The following is a 19206-nucleotide window of genomic DNA, read 5'->3' on the forward strand; positions in this document are numbered from 1 at the left end:
AATAATTTGAAATTTAGTATCATTTTTACAATACTGCTCCAAAGTATTACTGTCAGTACAATTCAAAACTATCAGCTATTCTGAGGTTTAGCCAAAAAAAAATGTACACATACATTAATAGTATTGCTTTCATCAAATAAAAAAAAAATCTATCATTCAGCAGCTTTACTTCTGAATGTGTTTGCACTCGGAGCTTAGTTTGTGCATATTCAAAACCTTTGCCCATCAAAAAAATCATCCTTAATGTTCTTTGCTTGGGCTACTGTGAAAAGGTGAATCAATGCAAAAACAGGTGAAAGTTTAAGCAAACTGAGCAGCAGGCTGCACTATTTAAAGAAAATAAAATAGATGTTTAATAATTTAGCTTTCTAATGATTTCAGCAAGAATTAAGGAAATCAAAAAGATGCATATTTGCATTCATGATATAGAATTGTAAAAGGCTGTAAAACAGCATGAGAAACTTCAAAAAACAAATCAGTCATGAGAGCTACTACAGTTCCCAGTATAAACACCCATGGTGTGCCTGCACTGGATGGATCATAAATGTTATTGGAGAACCCTGGGTCAGTAAACCAAAACCAGCTTTCACACTTTCAGAAATAGGTTCTGATGAATTAGAAAAATATTCTCTTCACACACAGAATCACTACGCACGTACACACTAATGCTACAAAACTTCAAATACCTTGAAAATGTGGCTTGAAATCAAACTCAACGACTCATCAAAAAAAAGTTCACTGATATAAAAGATTCTTATAGCAGTTTTGCAATTTGAGCAATGGTTCAAAACTTCTTCAGCATCATATAGTATCTTCAGCCAAAAAGTACAAATCTAGCTTCGGTAGCAGAAGGTCAGGCTGGTACAGGAAAAGAAAGCATCAAAAACCAGATTCCATGTCTTTGACTGGCTTTTCTGTAGTGTCCAACACTGAAGTGTTTTCATTTTCCAGCATTTTCTCAGTAGTTTCTCCATCAACAGGTTTTGCTCTTTCTTTTAACTTCTGCCGTTCATGGACCCAGGGGATGACGCATAATATAGCTCCGCCAATAAGAGGAGGGACTCCAGCCAGGTAGAATGCTACATCATAGGTGCCAAGGTGATCACGCAGCAAACCTGGAAAGACAACGTTACAACTGATAAATAATAGTGCATCGGAATCTACAAAAAACACATTTTTTTCTTTGGAATCAGAAACCTGAGAGCTGGCACAGATTACCATAACCACTAATCTGACTACCTGATGGCCAAACATAGGTATATATAGGTAGAAAGGTATTCCAGAGTAGATTTAAAGACTCCAAGTAACAAATAATTCAGCATGTCACTCCCAACTGCTCAATTACCACTCATCATTAAAAACACATATCATGTTTCCTATTTGAACATTGCTCATTTCAGCTTCTGCAGCACTTGAATCTTGCAATGACTTGGTGACATTCTCCCTCTTTTGGTAACAGTTGCCTTTGATCAAGGTGCCTCTTAATCTTATTCTAGATATGCTGCATACATTGCATTACTGGTAGCCGCTCATTAAAAGTGTGTTTTCCAACAATTCACTCTAGTTGCTTTCTCAAAACTCCTCCCATTAATCAAAATCTATTCATGTAATAGTAGCTGTGATGGTGTATCCAGATCAGGAATTGCCTAGTCTATGCTATTCTAGCTTTAACATGCTTTTTGAGGAATGTTTTATATCTGCATAACAATAAAGAAGACTGAAGCAAACTTTAAAGAGTACAGTAAATTAATAACCCACAAGCAGCAGTTAAATTCACCATATATTCTGGAGCACATACCAAGAAAAATTCCAATGTAAGTCCACCACAAATGATGTGGGAACAGAAAATATGGCCAAAGAATCATGCAACCATAGAAATATATTTACAGCTACAGACCATATCTATACTTACCTGCAATGGGTGGACCAACTGTCATAGGTATTGACATGAGTCCTAGTAGAAATCCTATGGCCTGGGAGACATCCTGAGCCCCAACAAGCTCAAAGGCAATAGGAGCCATAATACAAATGAAGCACCCATCAAAAAGGCCCATGAAGAGACAGACAGCAATGAGACCTCCAAAGACGTGGCACAATGGAATCATCATAGACATCAGGCCAATAAAGAAGAATGAGGCCACCTAAACACGACCGAAGAAAAAATATAAAAACATGTTGCTTCAAATCAGCAAAGATAAAGGAAACAGATGTGCTTTCTTCCATTTATAGTGAATTGTCTGCCTACATTTACTTTGAAATAAACATAAGCAGTCTCTATGCATTACCACCATCAGAAGTCATATACCAAGATAAAACAAACACGTATAACTGTCATGACACGCAATTGATGAAATTCCACTGCCCATTTCACAAGTTTTCAAAATGCATTTGTGATCAAATATCCTGCAGTGAGGATGACTGTAAGGTCATTTCTTGTACACCAACATTTTTTGAAAAGTTACTCCCTGCTCTTTTCACAAATGAAAGCCACAAAAATATCAAAAGTTTAATATAGCTAAAACACTATAACTAGACTACTCACTGTTGTAATTTATATAAAGATATCAGTATTATGAGTGGTTACTTCAGGGTGCTTATATTCAACAGCTGGTATTTGAAAGTCTCATTTCACTTTTTCCATACAAAGGTATCTTGCTGTATTCCTGTAGCCGTGCATACTTACAAAGATTTCATATTATAACCTTAGATTAAGTTTATTGTTTGTTGTAAATTAAAGGAATAAAACTCTGTCTTTCCGCAAAATTAAGCAGAATTAAGAAGAAAATAAAAAAGGTAAGAGTTTTGCTTGTGTACCATCCATATGTCAGCATAGGAAACCAATGTTCCACCTAACTGCACAAGCACATTTTCCAAACAAGACATATGCATTATGCATTGGTCACTTGTAGACGATTAAAGAAAAACAAGGTCACTTACAAACTACTAGACATGACAATTTTTTGACAGATAAGTGACATCAAATAAATTCATATGAAAATTCTTTAAGCAGACAGATAGATGAAAATTAACTTTTGGGACAGCATAAAAATTCTTTTAGGTAATGTACTTTATTTAGCATACTAAAGAAAAACTGTTGTGAAGCATCTAAAGTATGGTATACAACCAGAAACTGAAGAACTGGGCTTCTAATAGAAACTTAAGGATAGAGGTGAAGAAATTCTCAGTTCTGTGTATTCTGATATAGAAAATACAAGTATTATTTGAGATGAATTTGTATCCAAGTAGTAATGTGGTTACCTGTAGATAAACTCTAAACAAGATATTGTTGAGCAGATTCTTTGTATTACCATATTATGGTAAAAGCAGCACTAAAACCAGAATCAGTAAACTTTGTATTCACAAGAGACAGAATATATAATTCTACTAAAGACAGGATTTATAATCATGTTACTAAAGATCGAATTTATAAAGCAAAATCCAGCAAGACAGATCTGTAAGAAAGCATGCAGAAACAGAAAGATGAAGGTTGAACTTGCTGGGTAGAATTCTTGTAAGTTGTTCACTTATGAGACACTAAAGTTCTAAGAGGAAAGAGGTTTCATTTATGTTAGTCAAAGTTAGTTCTTAAATAATTTTTGCATGAGATAGGATGATAATATGAACTGTTCGACCATCCAGAATAATACTTGAGGTGAATATTCACTTTCCCTCAAAAATGCTGATTTGAAACAGGAGAGCTGAAGATGCTGGGGATGGATTAGCAAAAGTCCATGTTTTTTGTGCTTAAAACTAGGTGAAACCAACAGCGCTTAGAAGCATCCTAGTTCATGTCCCAAGCAGAAGTCCATGTTTTTCAGTTCTAGCTATTCAAGGAAAAAAAAAATAAAGCAGCTTGTAGTTTTTACTGCAAGATTGGTATTTGTGCTTTGTAAATCATGTGGCATCTTCATGCTGTCTTTTCACTTTTTATCTTAATATTGACATTACCTGGAAGTGTAACAATAGGTATTAAATCAATGCCAATGAATGAGATACAGTCCCAGTCTCTATCATCAGGGAATTTAAAATTTATGTAACTATGGCAACAAAGACTCCATCTTCAGAAAAGTGGTTCTCTCCTAATTTTTATTTTCAAGAATGAAGTACACATAATAGCCATTAGATGTCTCCCTTGTTATTCATTTTAAAACAACAAAATAAAACCACCCAGTAGTTGATAACATGCAAGTTATTAAACTAAAGCTATTCAAAAAATCTACACTAACACTGCTACTTTCTCAAAAAAAGTAGAATTTGTAAGTGTGGAGGGAAAAAAGTGTATATCTTCCTGCATCCCCAAGCTTCAGCATTTCAGGAAGCTGTGACTCTTTCTGCAAGTAACCCCCTTAAAAATCATCTCAGCTAAGGATCTCTTAGATTCCCATGGTTTTACCAGTGTGCACTATACACAGAATATACTTGACACCAAATTATCATCTATGAAAGATCATGAAAAGGAACCAAAATCCTTAACAGAGGAACATAAGAAAAAAAATAATTTTTCTGCAACCTTTATGAAATCATGGCATAAAACAGTTTGGAAAGAAAGCAGAATCTGGAGACTCCCCAAAGTTTTTTTCACTCACATGGTAACTATTAGTAATTTCTTTCATTCCCAGCTGAAAAGAGCCAGCAGGTACGTCCTGGTTTCCAAGAAATATTCCACACCACAGACGTCATGCTTAGTATTTAAATGGGGACTGGCCGGGGATGGGGGGCAGGAATCTGCAATCCCTGCTTGGGACAGGCCGGGCAACCAATCCTCAGGTGGTAAGAGCAATTTGTGTTGCATCTTTTCATTTTCTATATTCTTTTACCATTATTGTCATTAGTATTTTTTTTTCCTTTCATTACTGTTCTATTATATATGCTTTTGGTTGGGGTTTTTTGGGGAAGCTGTGGGGGTATGTTTGAGTGACAAGGTAGCAGACACTTTTTCTTAGCATTAAGAAAAAGAAAAAAAATATTCATGAACCAAAGGCTCCTAGTATCAAAACCCATACATTGAGTTTCCTAGAGTTTTGAACTTTCTCAAATTTGAATCTCCAATCAGTTAATTCTGCTTACTTAACAGTACCTGCCACCAAAGCCTTCAGAATATTGTTTGTACATTCCTTCAGACCAGTGTAAAGACATACCTGTAAATAAACTTTTTTTGCACCAGGAATATAATCTGCAACTCTGCCAAAGATCAATCTGCCAACTCCTGAAGTAATGCCCAGACACAGTAGAAGCACTTCTTCTGGCACGCTGTCACCAAATCTGTCTTTTACGTGCTTCATCTGTTTAAAAAGAGGGTTGAGAAAATAAAGTGACTTTAGAATTAAAAGGAAGATAAACCTTAGAAAACTTGATTTAAATAGAAGTAATCTGTGAATCTCAGACTTACAAATACGGCTACAAATGGTCAACTAACTTACTCTGCTTTTACAGATTTTGGAATAAGTTCTGCACTGGCTTATCAGTATTAAGTGCAATACAGTAAAAACAATCTGAAAACTTATTGTTGCTTTATTCACAATTAAGGAACTCCCTTCAAGAAAACAACAAGGCTGCGTCTAATACCAAGAAAATTGAGGAGAACCCAGAAATGTTCTCCCCAGCCACATTTAATTTACCAGTCATAGATTGAACATAATGTAGAATCCACAAAGGATGTCTAGAAAGAACGGGTTGCTTCACTGGCCGAGGCATGCTTTCAGGTCTGAAAGTACTGAATGATTAAAGAGTACCACCACAGTACTGTTCTGTGCAGTATGACAGAGTTAAATGCTACCAAACTTAGAAGAAAGCTCAGGGCAGGAGCAAGAAAGCAGGGGGCAGAGCACTGGAGGCCAGACAGTGCAAGTAGGAGGGGCCCCTCCAGACTGCCTCATCCTGACATCCACGATCACCATGACATGCAGGGGCAAGGAGGAATAAGAGCAGGAACCACCTGCAGTGTCAAACACAACAGCAAGCGCTTTCAGGAGAGGGTGCAGCTGCAGCAACAAAGAATGTGGCATGACGGAAGAATGACTTATCAGCCACTTCAACCAAAAGAACTGGATCCACTGATCGATGGTCCTGACAGTAGATCATCAACTACAATGTCAAGAACTACCAGTGTCAGTAGTTCTAACCTTTCCAGTCATGGTCAAAAAAAAAAAAAAAAAAAAAATTGTAAGAGTGGCTTGATGGATTTGGATTTCTTATAATCTTTCTTGTTCCAGAGTTTTTTGTTTGTCTGTGGTTTGTTGTTTTGTTGTGTTTTGTTTTTTTTTTTTTTTTTTTAAATCAACCATGAAGACCAGAAATTTCCCATAAGAATGATTTTTTGCACAATCACTTTTTGAAACACACTTGGCAATACCAAATATGACAAAGTGATCATGAGATGTAGAAATCATTTGCATAGTGCTGCAATCTCTGTGCTCATAACTAGTTCCGAACAAGAAACTGTAAAGACTCAGAAGTGTGAAGAAGCAAATGGAAGAAATTGATTTCAGTAAAGATGTAGTAAAAATATTCAAGAGACAAGGTGACCACAGGCTGACAGACCTGGATAGCAAAAGCTGCACACCACTTTTTGTTATTAATCCTGATTAGGTGATATCACTTCAAACTAGAGAACACTTATTCTCCTAACTATAAAATAGAAAAGTCCAGTTTTAGTAAATACTTCTAGAGCAAAATAGTCAAGATTCTTTCCTGGCCAGAGCCTACACAAGCAGAGCCTTTCCCCTGCCCCCCCGCTCCCCAATGTAAACAGGATTTGCTCAGTGATGGTGATTTTCTTAAGTATAAAATCAGTTCAGTTTTGTTTACACATTACAGAGAGTCTATTAAATCTATTAAATCTTAGATAGATAGATTATATATATAGATTATATAGAGATAAATCTTATATATATATCAAATATATAAAAATATATGTAAATATATTAAGTCTATAAAGTCTATTAAATATGTTGTAATTGATTTTGTCAGAAAGCAAATTAAAAACATGGGTTAGTGGTTTTGGTTTTTTTTGAAGAATAACTTCTAACTTCAATTGAAGACAGATGCTTGCTCTTTCTATTTTTGAGGTGGTTTTTTTCTTTGCTTTAAGACACATTTGGGAATAGAATCTGACGAAGTTTTTCTTCTGGAATTGTATTTAAACATAAAAGATAAGTTGTTCTATTTATTCCCTTTCTGTGAAAGATGAGAATAGGAAAAGCTGACAGTTTTCCCACCCCTACGTTTATGTGTCTGTCAACACCTGCTGGCCCAGCCAGCAAGAGAAGCCAAGGTATTTTCTGTCATTCTCGTCACCTGTTCCACTTCCATGTTTCTGCAGCCTCTAGCTTGTTTAATCAGGAGACCTGATTCATCCACTCCCCAGAGGCTTTTTCAAGAGGTAAGATAAAGCTCCAAGTCTAGATAACTATTAACCCTGCATCTGCAACTGAGTAACTGGATTTCTCAAAGCAGCACCTTGAGGGTGAAATGCAGTCCTCTTAGATCAATAGGGGGAAATAGTGGATTCAATCAACTCCTTAAGTAGGAAAAGAACCACTACTCATCTCGATCTTCAAATACCTAAATTAATATTTATTTTTTTAGCTTTCATTCCTCTTAAGCATACCATAACCTTAAAGAGAGCTGCCAACTAGATGTAAGGAGGAACTTTTTCCCCAGAAGGGCAGTAGGCAGTGGCACAGGCTGCCCAGAGAGCTCCTTCCTTGGAAGTTTTCCAGACCCAAGTGCACAAAGTCCTGAGCAACCTGGTCAGATCTCAGAGCTGACCCTCTGATCCTTAGCAGCATATTCAATTTCAGTGATATGGTCACTAAATAAGCTGTAACAGCAGGATTATTAACTGAATATCTGAAAATACAGTGATTCAGGATTAATTCAGTACTGTAAATGCTAACCCATCGTGGACTTAGCGACATCTCTTGTAACTATAGGTTGAATATATGTATTTATTTATGAAGAAGTAGCTTAAAAGAGATTCAGATTTCCACAGATATTTAACTGATAGAACTACTCAAAAAATCCCGTGATGGGCAATTGCTTGTGAACCCTCTCAGGCAGCATCTCATGCATTAATGCTCTTGTCATTGCAGAACTATAGAGGCTGTAATTAAATGACTCCTTAAGCATTATCTACAGCAGTCAAATGGGGACCCAGGCACACAGCAGACACAAAGGCCAAAGCATTTCCCTATGGGTTTTGCCTGTTCTCAGTAATGTAGCTAGCTCCTCACTCTCATTAGAGCTGTGTGAATGCTGAATTGCAAGTTTGATTTTTCCAAGTGTAGAAAAGGCCTGTAATTTTGTCTGAGCCAACCAGTACAAGATTTTCCAGAGTAGCACAACTTCTTTACTATTTTGAAGTAAGTTATTTTTGTACAATCCCATTTTCCAAATCAAGACATAGACAGTGGACAATATAACTGAATGCATCCCTGGCACTAGAATTTTAACTTACATCCTTGCTTTCTATTATCAGCCATACAAACACAGATCTTATTGTCCAAATTCTCATTAGTCCTAGGATGAGACTAGAGGAAAGATTAGCCACTTGGTAGTGGCTGGAATGCTTTCAGACATATTTTCTTGGCTAACCTCTCTCCATCCAACCAAGATCCAGATTTTTGCCAAGATCTTCCATTCAACGCACACACATTTCAGCTATATTCATGCACTAAATCAAAGATAGCGAGATCAGTCTCAGTTTAGCATCAATTCCTTTTTCCAAACACAAAGACCCTGAATCTGAAAGAAGTGGTAGCGAACTAGTAAGAAATAATTCTGTCAACTGCTCTCCTCCCATGTATATTCCATTTTGGGAATTCCCAGTCAAGTAAAGCTTTAGTAGGCTAAATACAGTGCAATCTCTTTCTCACCAAAAGACATTGCCAACAGCAATATATAACCTAGAAAAGTGTGAGCACATAAAAACTAGCATTTTCTTCAAGTACTGATGTCTGACACTTTCACTCAGAACTAGTGTAAGGATAAAAGGAAACATTTGCAGAGTACTGCTGGTACCATTTGTAAATTGGAGATACTATTCCTAACTGCTCCAAATTAAAAGTTTCCTGAAAGAGCTAAGGGGGGTTCTTTTGGTTTTGATTTTTCTTTCTCAGACAGGAAAAGGAAAAGGATAGCCTACACAAACAAACTTTTCATTCTTAATGCTTTCCAGAAATGTATAAATTCTATAGAAATCCAGGCAAAACTGTGCTTCTTTAGAATGAAAATTAGTGAACCATGCCTGTAAGTAACAAAGATGAAGCTCTGCATGAGGTGTCGGATGAGTAAAACATAACCTTACAGGCAAAAACTCTGATCAGAGACTGAATCTATCATAGCGCTCATAGTATGGAACCTGCCCTGAGGTATAAGCACTTGTAACATCCAGAACCATTTTAATAATACTGTTTTTTTTTCAGTACTAATTGGGCCTCTTAGCCATGCAACAATTTTAAATCGAGACACCCAAAATAATTCTAGACTTGTATAACGTATGAGGCTTAACCATCAATCTAGGCATGGCAATACCTCCACGATCTATTGATTTGATTATTACTACCATGGCCTTCAAAAACCCATTCACTATTATTACAAGACGAGATGGCCTTATCATTCCATCACTAAAGATATCTTTTTTTTTTTCCAAGCTGTAAGTGCAAAAAAGGCAAAAGACAAAAATAAACTAAGTGCATGTCCACTAAGGGTATTAGCAACTGACAGCACACATCTGGACTGGATATTAAGAATTATATTGGTGCTCATCTTCAAGACCACAATTAGAGCCCAAAAATTTCAGAAAACTAAAAGCTTAGGTTTATTTCACACACATCTCCTGAGAAAAGAACAGCCTTACTGATGACTTACAGATCTTTTTGTGCCATTAGTGACATCACACAGCAACCTTCCTTCAATGAACATTCAACTACATTCCTGAACAAGCAGATTCCTTCAAAGGCCTAGAGAAAAATGCTAACTGGTCTCTTGATAAAGATATATTGAGAACTTTGCAGCAAACTGTCATTGGAAGATCAAAATTTTCAGGCTATGCTGAAAAACAAAACAAAGTAACTCTGGACAAGTCACTGTTTATTCTCTAACATGAGGACTTACCATAAAAATGAGGGGAGAGGGGGGCCAAGATCAGAGAAACTCAGTGGCCAGAGAACTGCTTGAAACTAGGCACAGGGAAGATCATTTAATGCAAATACATTTCTGGTCCAGACTCCACTAAAGAAACTTTTACTGAGGAGCCCAAAACTAGCAAGCGAACCAGCAGCTCCCGACTCCTGAACATCTACTGAAACAATGTTCTCCATGTTAAGAGACATGAAATAGCATCACTCATAGCTTACACAGATCTATTTTTAAGGGCGTGCCATGGTCTCAAGATGGCTACAGTAGCATTTTTTTGGAAATTAAGTGTCTTCACATGACAAAAATATGCATATATACATCTTCAAGATAATTCCTGTTTACAAACTTGCCACAACAGTGATAGTATCTCTTTCTATCTCTGCTCAATTTAATCTACATAATAAACAAGAAGAGACTTAAAGAAATAAGGTGACTATCACATGGCAATTGGGAAATTTTTTATTATTCCACTAACTAAAGCAGATTAAAGAGAATTATCCATACATCATGAAGGTTCAGAACAAGTATAATCTGGATTTCTTAAGTAAAACTGAACATAAGAGTTAACAGGTTACCTGTTAAGCTCATTTAGCATAAAAAAGGTTAGGAATTCAGATTAGATTAAGAAAAACTCAGGTTGACAATTACATAGTTAGAATTGTCTGGGTTTTTTTTCCCCTCACAAAATAGCTAGTCCTGAAGAAATTTGCCCTAAATAATAAAAAAAATAAAATCTTAGAGCTGTTAGTGTTATCTTCAAAGGCATGTGAAGGATGAGCATGATCCCAGAGATCAAAATAGGCAACTGATAGCATAAAACTTAAATTGGAAAAACCAAGACAATGGTTGTTAACCAATAAACAGTTTGTCCACTTAGTCTCACAAATGCTAATAATTTTTAAAGCAATTAAACCAGTTCTCATGTCTTGAGAGAGTGAATGCCAATTGGTAGGCCTGAAAGATATTCAGGGCATAGTGCAAGAAAGCATGCTGGGGACTGAGAAAAGCATGAAGCATGGGGGGCAACCCCTACTGAGCAGAACAAGACAGTCCACGACTTCTGCTCTTTCCTTCTTCCACTCCATCTCTCAGAAAATTTTCAGGTCCTATCCTCTACTAGTAGCTCCTGGAGGCGCCAACAGAGACTGGATCCCATTGGAACCACAAGAGAAAGCATATAGAAATGGGCACAAGGATACTGGTGGGTTGGTGTGGCTTGGGCAGCATCAGCAAAACAGATAAGGCACTCCATGTATCTGGGGAAGCTCACAGTGACTGAGAACAAGGGTGAGGAATAAAGCCAGGGATATGTAAGAAATGAAGTGTTACATGAGGACTGAGAGTTAAATTGTCAAATAACTTACCCTTTCTAAGTGTTTTTTTTTTTTTAATTGCTTCTCATTTGTGACTACTATCCACAATTTAGTCTTAGTTCTATCTGTTCTTCTGTGGCCCTAAAGCAGTGTTTCCTTAGCCTATCTTACTTTCAAAACTCAACTAAGCCACTACGTCCAAAATCAGCTGCTATCAGCAAGCCCTAGAGAGTTACAGTAACATCATAAGCTAAGGATCAACATAGATTTGTGAGAAAACAACCAACCTTAATTTCTCTCTACTACATGGCTGGTAGCAAACCTTGGCAACAGAGGGAAGGACAGATGTAACAAATCTTGACCTTGGCCAGAGTTTTGAATTTCTCTCAAACATAACAATTCTTATGACCCAGCTTGGAACACATGACTTAAATGGAACAACTGTAAAGATGGATGTTCAAATGTTTGGAAAAGCTATTTTTAATTAGTGATTCATTGCAAAATTGAATATGCCAAAGAAAGCTCCATAAAAACCTGCCCAAATCTACTGCTATTTAACATTGTCATCGATGATATGGACAGTGAAATAGAATTTACTTAAATTTGCAAATTACATCAAATGATGAGTATTGCAGGCACTGAAAAGAAAAAGACTGGAATTCAAAATTATCTTGGCAACCTGGCATCTCAGTCAACAGCCATGAAATAAATGATTAATTTCCATAAAAACATTATGAGGCAAATAATACTGAAAAAATACTACACGAGGTAAAAATCAGATGCATGAATACAAGATGGAAGAATGATCTGGCAACAGCTCTTTAGAAAGGGTACTGAAAGTTTAGTAGATTAAACTCCAGCATATTCTAGTAATGTCATCATATTGCAAAAGTAATAGAATATATCAATTCATGACACAATGTGACCTTCACACACCGCTCTCTACCAGTAAGGCCTCAGCTGAATTATGTCCTGTTTTGGTCATTACTCATTATTAAAGACATGGACTACGTATACAGAATCCAAAAGAAAGATCTGGCAATAAGCAGAAATTTGATAAGCATGACTTATGAAAAAAAGATTAAAAAAAAAAATATTTAAAAAGGTCCTTTCCCAAAGTAAATCTGTACTCAAAAAAATGGGTAAATTGGATAAAGTACTGGGACACCTCCAATCTTATTTTCTACGATTCATGAAGTGACTTGATGGATGTCTTAGTATAGTCAAATACATACTTATTAAGTCTTATAACCTGAAAACGTTTTTTTTTTCTGCTCTAGCTTGGTAAAACTCTGCTGCACATTTGATTAAAAGTAACCTTATGACCAAAGGAAGTAGTTTCCTGACATCACCACTTAAATTTTAGAAGTGTAATTGAAGTAATTCTTTTTCATATCATTGTGGCATTTACTAAAATGACAAAGTGTTATCAGGTTATAACTTATGTAATTAAAACTGAGCATATTATATGATATGCTATGATTAAGAAATTATGGAATATCAAAACAATGGATTAAGATATCCTCTACAAATACCCAAAGTAACAAGAAAATACTTCACTAATCGCTGATGACTAACATTGTATGCGCTGGACTTATTAAAAACCCACTTTGGCTAATTCTTGTAAACACAATTTAAAATGGATGCTCAAAGCAGCTAATAGAAGTGAAGCAACTAAAATCTAATATAGCAAGTTCATCCTTTCTATAATATTAAAATCTTATAGCATGGATTAATTTTATTTAGCATACTACAGTAAAATTTTAATACAAGTCTGCTGCTACACATCCAGTTTAGTCTTCAACTTTAAAACATGAAAAATATATCTATTGTACTATTCTGCCTAGTGATGATAATGCCTTGGCTTCCAAACAAATAAGGTCAAACTTCATTACCCTAGCTTAAAAATAAAAATAATAAAGGAATACTGAGAAGAGGTATATAAACTTATATGCTATTTCCCCAGAAATAAGTGCAAAGATATGCTAACAAAAGCGATTTTATTAAACTAAGAACTGTTAGAAGTTATAGTTACTTCAGTTAAATAACTAATTTCCTTCCTTATTTTTGCCTAAATTAGACATTGCTGGAAATATTACACAAATTTTATAGAAAGCATTATATTTAGCTTCTGACAATTAAGTTCAGCAAAGCTGAAGGTAAGCTTACAGTGGACTATACGGGAGGATAAGTGTGACTAACAGTGTATTAACCAATGAAATGAAGTAGTAAGTAGAAAAAGGGAAGTGCTAACACCCATTACAATACAACAAGCAAGACCGTTATTAGAATATCGTGTTAACTACAGTATTTACATGTCACAAAAGGATGTCTTCTCACTGCTGAACTTAAGATGTCTGCCTTAGCCAACTAGTCTTCCTAACTGATACCCAAAAAACCCCATATTATTTGAGAGGCAATTCAGATTCCTGACACTGATGCTCCAAATTGCTCTCTGGAGAAGCTTCTTATTCTTTGGACTGTAAGACCTAGTCAGTCAAACTAAAGGTCTTCAAGTCAAAAGTGAGGTGAGTACCCCTCAGCTTGAAAAACATTTTGAAAGACAGTTACAAGCCTGATTCAAGGTCTCTGGAATCTGCCATACTGAAAAACTTATCAGGAGAGCGTTCATGTTCTGTAACTACTCAGACGGGAAGGTGACAAAGGCAAAGAGAAACACTGGAAGCTGGACTAAGATCAGAATGAAAATAAGTGTTTATTTGCATCAGTGAAAGTAATTAGCCAGGAAAAAAAAGAAGCCTTTACAAAAGGATGGGTTTCCATTTTACAAAATAATGCTGTTACCTCAAGTAAATTTTTCAAGTCAGCAGTATAATTCACAATAAGATTACCAGACAAGATTGTATGACTCATTTCTGTGAAAAGAAAGCATCTTATTACAGTAGCCCCTTCTAAAATTTACAAAGATTGTATTTCTCACCTATTTTGAAGAACAACACAATAAGCACCTAAGTAGGAGTTAATTGGTTTGTAAAATAGGGATGCATTCATCTACCTACATGTTACAATGCTACTGTCATATTTTAAGAGAGGTTGCTTCCTTACTCCACAAGAGGATTTGTGTTATTTTTATCAAGTCTCTCAGGACTAGACTCCTTCAAACCATAGGACTTAGGTGAGTAAAATCAAAACACAGATTCTGAAACCTTTATTCAGAAGCCAGAATTCTGAGGGCATCCATAAAACTTCAATATTAGACATCTACTTGTGGACATGGTCATAATCACATCATCTTTCACAGAGCTGGGTGAAGTGCCTGTCTCATTCTACTGGAAAACACAGAAGAAAGCTGCCAAATATCTACCAGATCAGGGCTCAGAGAAATTGAATCAAGTAGTCATATCTTCATTTAAAACACAACAAAAAGATGATAATGATAGACTCCCCTCCTCATACAGAGATATAGCCCTTATTCAGGATACAGACATTAACGTTCAGTTTTCTTTCCTGCCTGGAGCAACCCGAAACCCCCTCTCCCTTTTCCTAGGAAATATTCCGCTCAATAGTAATGGCAAATTTTAACTCGATCATCAAAGAACCTGAAAAATAGCACACAGCTTGACAATTACTGGCAATCAAATAGAAAGAGCTAGGTTCCAGGATTTCTTCAAAGGGAAATTCAGAACATATGGAAGGAAATTCACAACTCTGAACAGGACTTAAAAAGCACAGGGGGTTTCTATGCAGCTCTTCTTGGAGCAGAAACTGGACACAAAAACTGGTCTGTATATGAATGAAGGAAGGTTCTTAACTTAATTTTGGAAATTAGTTTTCTTTACTTTGTATGATGATAGCAGGAAAAAACATCAACTGTGATCTCAGGCTTCTGGGCACTTGTGGAGCTTGAAGAGTTTAGTCCAGGTCAAGATGCTTCAAGCATCCAAAGACAGGATGCTGATAGCATTTAAAAAAAAAACAAAAACAAAAAAAAACACAAACCACCAGAGAATACACTTTTACACTTTACAATTTAATCTGACTTCAAACTATATGCTCTGTTTGCTATTAGAATAGTTTGTATTAGGCAAGAGTACATTAACTAGTGTGCTGTTAGAGACTAACACGAAATGAAACCATAACGTAACTCAGACCTTTCAATTTGCTAATATTGCACTGACCTCAGGAAGACTGCTTTGCTCTTATCGTTCAACATCATCTTACTGTTTATACCTGCTACCTAAAATATTTTTTGTAAACTTTCATTTACTTTTACTTGTAAAAAGGTAGCTATTTTATTCTTTTCAGTTTCTATTCTTTCTGTACTTATGATTTTTATTCTTCTCCAGTACTTATTTGGATAAACATAGTTTAAATATGCTTTCATAACAATTACAAGTATGAAGTAGGAAATAATTTCTTTTCCCACCACCACCCCCAATGTCAAAAGTGGATAATCTAGCCAAGAATAAATACTGCCAGATCAACATTGAGGAATACTGGGAAAGAAGTCAGTGCACAGGATAATTACAGAAGTGGATAAAGGGGGAAAATTTCACTAACCTGGGCAATCAAACTGCAGCAGATGTTGAGATCTGAAGGGAGATAAATGCAAAGATTAGAAAAGCAAGTAAAGCATGGGGAGCCACTGAAGATTTGGGGTCTCAGAGATATCTGCTTAATTACATTGGACCTTTACAAAACCAGTGCCTTGTTAGTCTTCCGTTGGAGACAGAAATATGGTAGATTAAGTGGATGAGAAAGGTAACAGTGCTAAAATTGACAGCTATACCTAATGTTTTAACTTTTTTAGATTATCTACAGTGTAGAGAAATACCAGTTTGACACACAGTTATCTGTTAGTACTGGACATAATTTAAAAGATACTATCCTACCATTACAAAACAGACTAACAGCAGATTCCGGGAAATAAAAGACGTAGACTTCAGACAAATGACTGATGTAGGAGATCTAAATAAATGAACAGGTTTCCTGAATAGCAGCCCATAAAATCAAGTGAATGTAGTGATGGAGGCTGATTTTTTTGCAGTTTGAGTAAAAAAATCCAGACATACCAATTAAACATTATTTTACACGTTTTAAAAGTAGCAAATTTATGACATAATACAAGTGGTTCACAAAACAGAGACAGTACTTACCTTACAAGAACTGAATTTCTTCAAGATGTGCTATGTGTATGCACTTTACTGTGTATATGCATGTGGTTTATATGTTTAAGTTTAGAGATTTTTGGTTACTAGAGTCCATACAAGTATACATCATATACATCATGCTTTGCACTCAGACATAAAGGACAGTATTTATATCTGTGCTTCTGTTTGTCTCCACTGTGGAATCCAGGGCATAGGACTTAAAGGGAGGAGAGAGGTGCAGGATTAGAACTGTACACACAGAATACACAACCTGAAGAGCTTCACTTATTGCAAGGTACGTAACTCCTTTCTGCTATGGCTCCTTGAGCAGATGCATGTCTGTCCACAGAGAACACAAAGCAACAACACTATGTGGAGATGACCACTCTTGCAAGGACAGCAACTGAAACACTGGTTTCTCAAATGAGAAGTCTAATCTAGAGATGTCACACCTGACAATTTTTAAGGAACACAAAATCAGTAAGGGGGTTTGAAGAATTACAAAAATATTTGTAAGCAATGTTATGGATGATGACTTGGGTCTTGTTAGGCAGAACATCAACTACTGCAGTGAGATTCATCCTGACTATCCTATAGCTTGTCCCAATAAGACCTTTCAGAAACAAAGTATATGGAAGTGAACACTATTTTCAAAGTACATAGCAAGAATTTCATATAAGTTCCTAGAAAAACTGTGGATACAGAGGATCTCATGAGAGCTTGGCTCTTCATTTCTCCAAGTTAATCGCACAGGAAGACAGTTTTTGTTGGCACATGTTCTAGGGTGCAAAGGTTCAGACACTGAATTTGCACAGCAGACTATGATCTCTCATAAACAAAAACAAGGTACATCACTGATACAGAGTGAGAAATAAGTAAAGGCAAGTCAAAATAGCTGGCTGGTAAAGAACAGAGCTGAAGGACAAATCATGCTGGTTCAATTTAAGAAGGCAGTCCAAGGTGATAAAACAGTTAAATCAGATGAAGGCAAGGATCTTACGCTACAGAGGGGAAAAGAGGGGGGAATCAAATCTGGCAACAAAAACCTGCATGACCTATAATACATATCAGCAAGTCCTTCTGTTCATTATGTTGTTTCTAAAGTAAAAGCAAGAAGAATTTTCTTAGCTAAAGAACAGGAACAAAATATATGTTCCAGCAAAAGATATGAAGTATAGACAAATAGCACTATCTTTTTGTCTGAGGACAGACTATGGGGGCACAGCACTAGACCCAGCAATGTCAAAGTAACAACCAGAGAAGATCTGGAGACAGATACAAGGGACAGACTAATATTTATTTGAGCTGTCTGATTTTGTTATGCAGCCTAGAAAAATGAGTTTGTTTATATGCATTTAAAAGTTCTTACCACTAACAAGTACTTTACAGATATTCCAACTATCTCCATGCCCCTCCCAGGAATAAATGTGTGTCTTGTTAGGATGGTGAAGATTTTTGAATGACGTTTAGCTTCCATCTGAGAAGCAGACTGCCTAAACAATTTAGTCTTTAAGTGCCCATCATCTGTTCTGATGAAATATATCTGAAATACATTGCTTTAAAGCTTCCCTGTACAGGAGAAGGGCTGTGACCTTTCTCTCTGATAACAGAAAATGCAATTGCAGTATTGCCCACAGCTATCTTTAAGCACAGAGATTGTCTAGAGAACAGATTCGTGAATTCTGAAAGACAGTTTACATTTTGAGGGTGCTATATCTGTCACTAAAACCAGTGAGCTTCCCCCAGTGACCAAGTTGCTCTGGATGTCAAAGTGAGTTTCACCCCAAACACTTACTAAACTATTATAGAATTTCAAGCAGGCAGAAGCATATATAGAAATACCTGCCTGTGGAACAGGCCAACCTTCAACAGCCCATATGCGATCACAGATGTAGCTTGGCACGTGGCACAATGTACATTTTCACTGTTGTGTTTTGATGTGCAAGCCTGAACAGGCTCTAGAACTTACTGCAAGAGAGGTACGCCCTTGCAAATGTAGAAACCAAACAGGCCACCATAGCCTTCATTATGCCAAGGGAAAAGGTTTGACTTCTGAAGGTTTAAAAACCCTACTGAGCTCTTTGATGAGGTCTCTAAATATAGAATCATAGAATATTTCACCACTAAATATTTTCTGTAGAGAAGATCTGTCTGTATTAGTCAGCTACCTCAAAGACCTGGGTTAAAATCCTCAAAGATGTCAATAATACAAATGACAAGGCCCCTAGTATTGCTAATAGTTTTGACCTAACACAAGCTAAGGAACTTCACACATGTGGTAATGTAACAGAAATGCTGAATTCTGAATGCTAAGACATAAGAATTAGTCTCTTAATTCCATTTCACTTCAGTTTGCAGATGAACAAGTTTTCCTAAATCTCTTCATTTTTGGAGAAGAAAGCGAGCCATTTCCTATTTCCCAGGAAAGTTCCTATTGTAAAAGATACCATTGGAAGGACAGGTGAAAGACCACTGGAGGTAATGAATAGGAAATGAACTGAACTGGAAGGATTATCCAGATGAAAGAGAGCCCAAGATGACTACCCAAGATGTTGGGTAATGCCAACTCAAATGCTCAAAATGGGCTGAGTGGTCTCCAAAGGACACACAGCAAGGCTCTCAATCTGTAATAGCTGTTTGTG

The 19206-nt window shown here is 36.3% G+C and overlaps 1 protein-coding gene across 1 annotated transcript in view; it reads right to left on the bottom strand.

Annotated features, from left to right (window-relative positions):
- Positions 1-493: 493 nt before the first annotated feature.
- SLC16A10 (solute carrier family 16 member 10) overlaps positions 494-19206 on the bottom strand; it is a 76916-nt gene continuing 58203 nt past the window's right edge. The window contains exons 4-6 of the mRNA XM_082481121.1: positions 5139-5282; positions 1913-2141; positions 494-1115 (exon numbers count right to left, since the gene is read on the bottom strand). Coding sequence (XP_082337247.1) covers positions 880-1115; positions 1913-2141; positions 5139-5282 — 609 coding nt within the window. The 3' untranslated portion in view covers positions 494-879. The remainder of the gene's footprint in view (positions 1116-1912; positions 2142-5138; positions 5283-19206) is intronic.

This window comes from Vanellus vanellus (assembly GCF_965231255.1).
Source record: "Vanellus vanellus genome assembly, chromosome: 3".
Taxonomy (NCBI): domain Eukaryota; kingdom Metazoa; phylum Chordata; class Aves; order Charadriiformes; family Charadriidae; genus Vanellus; species Vanellus vanellus.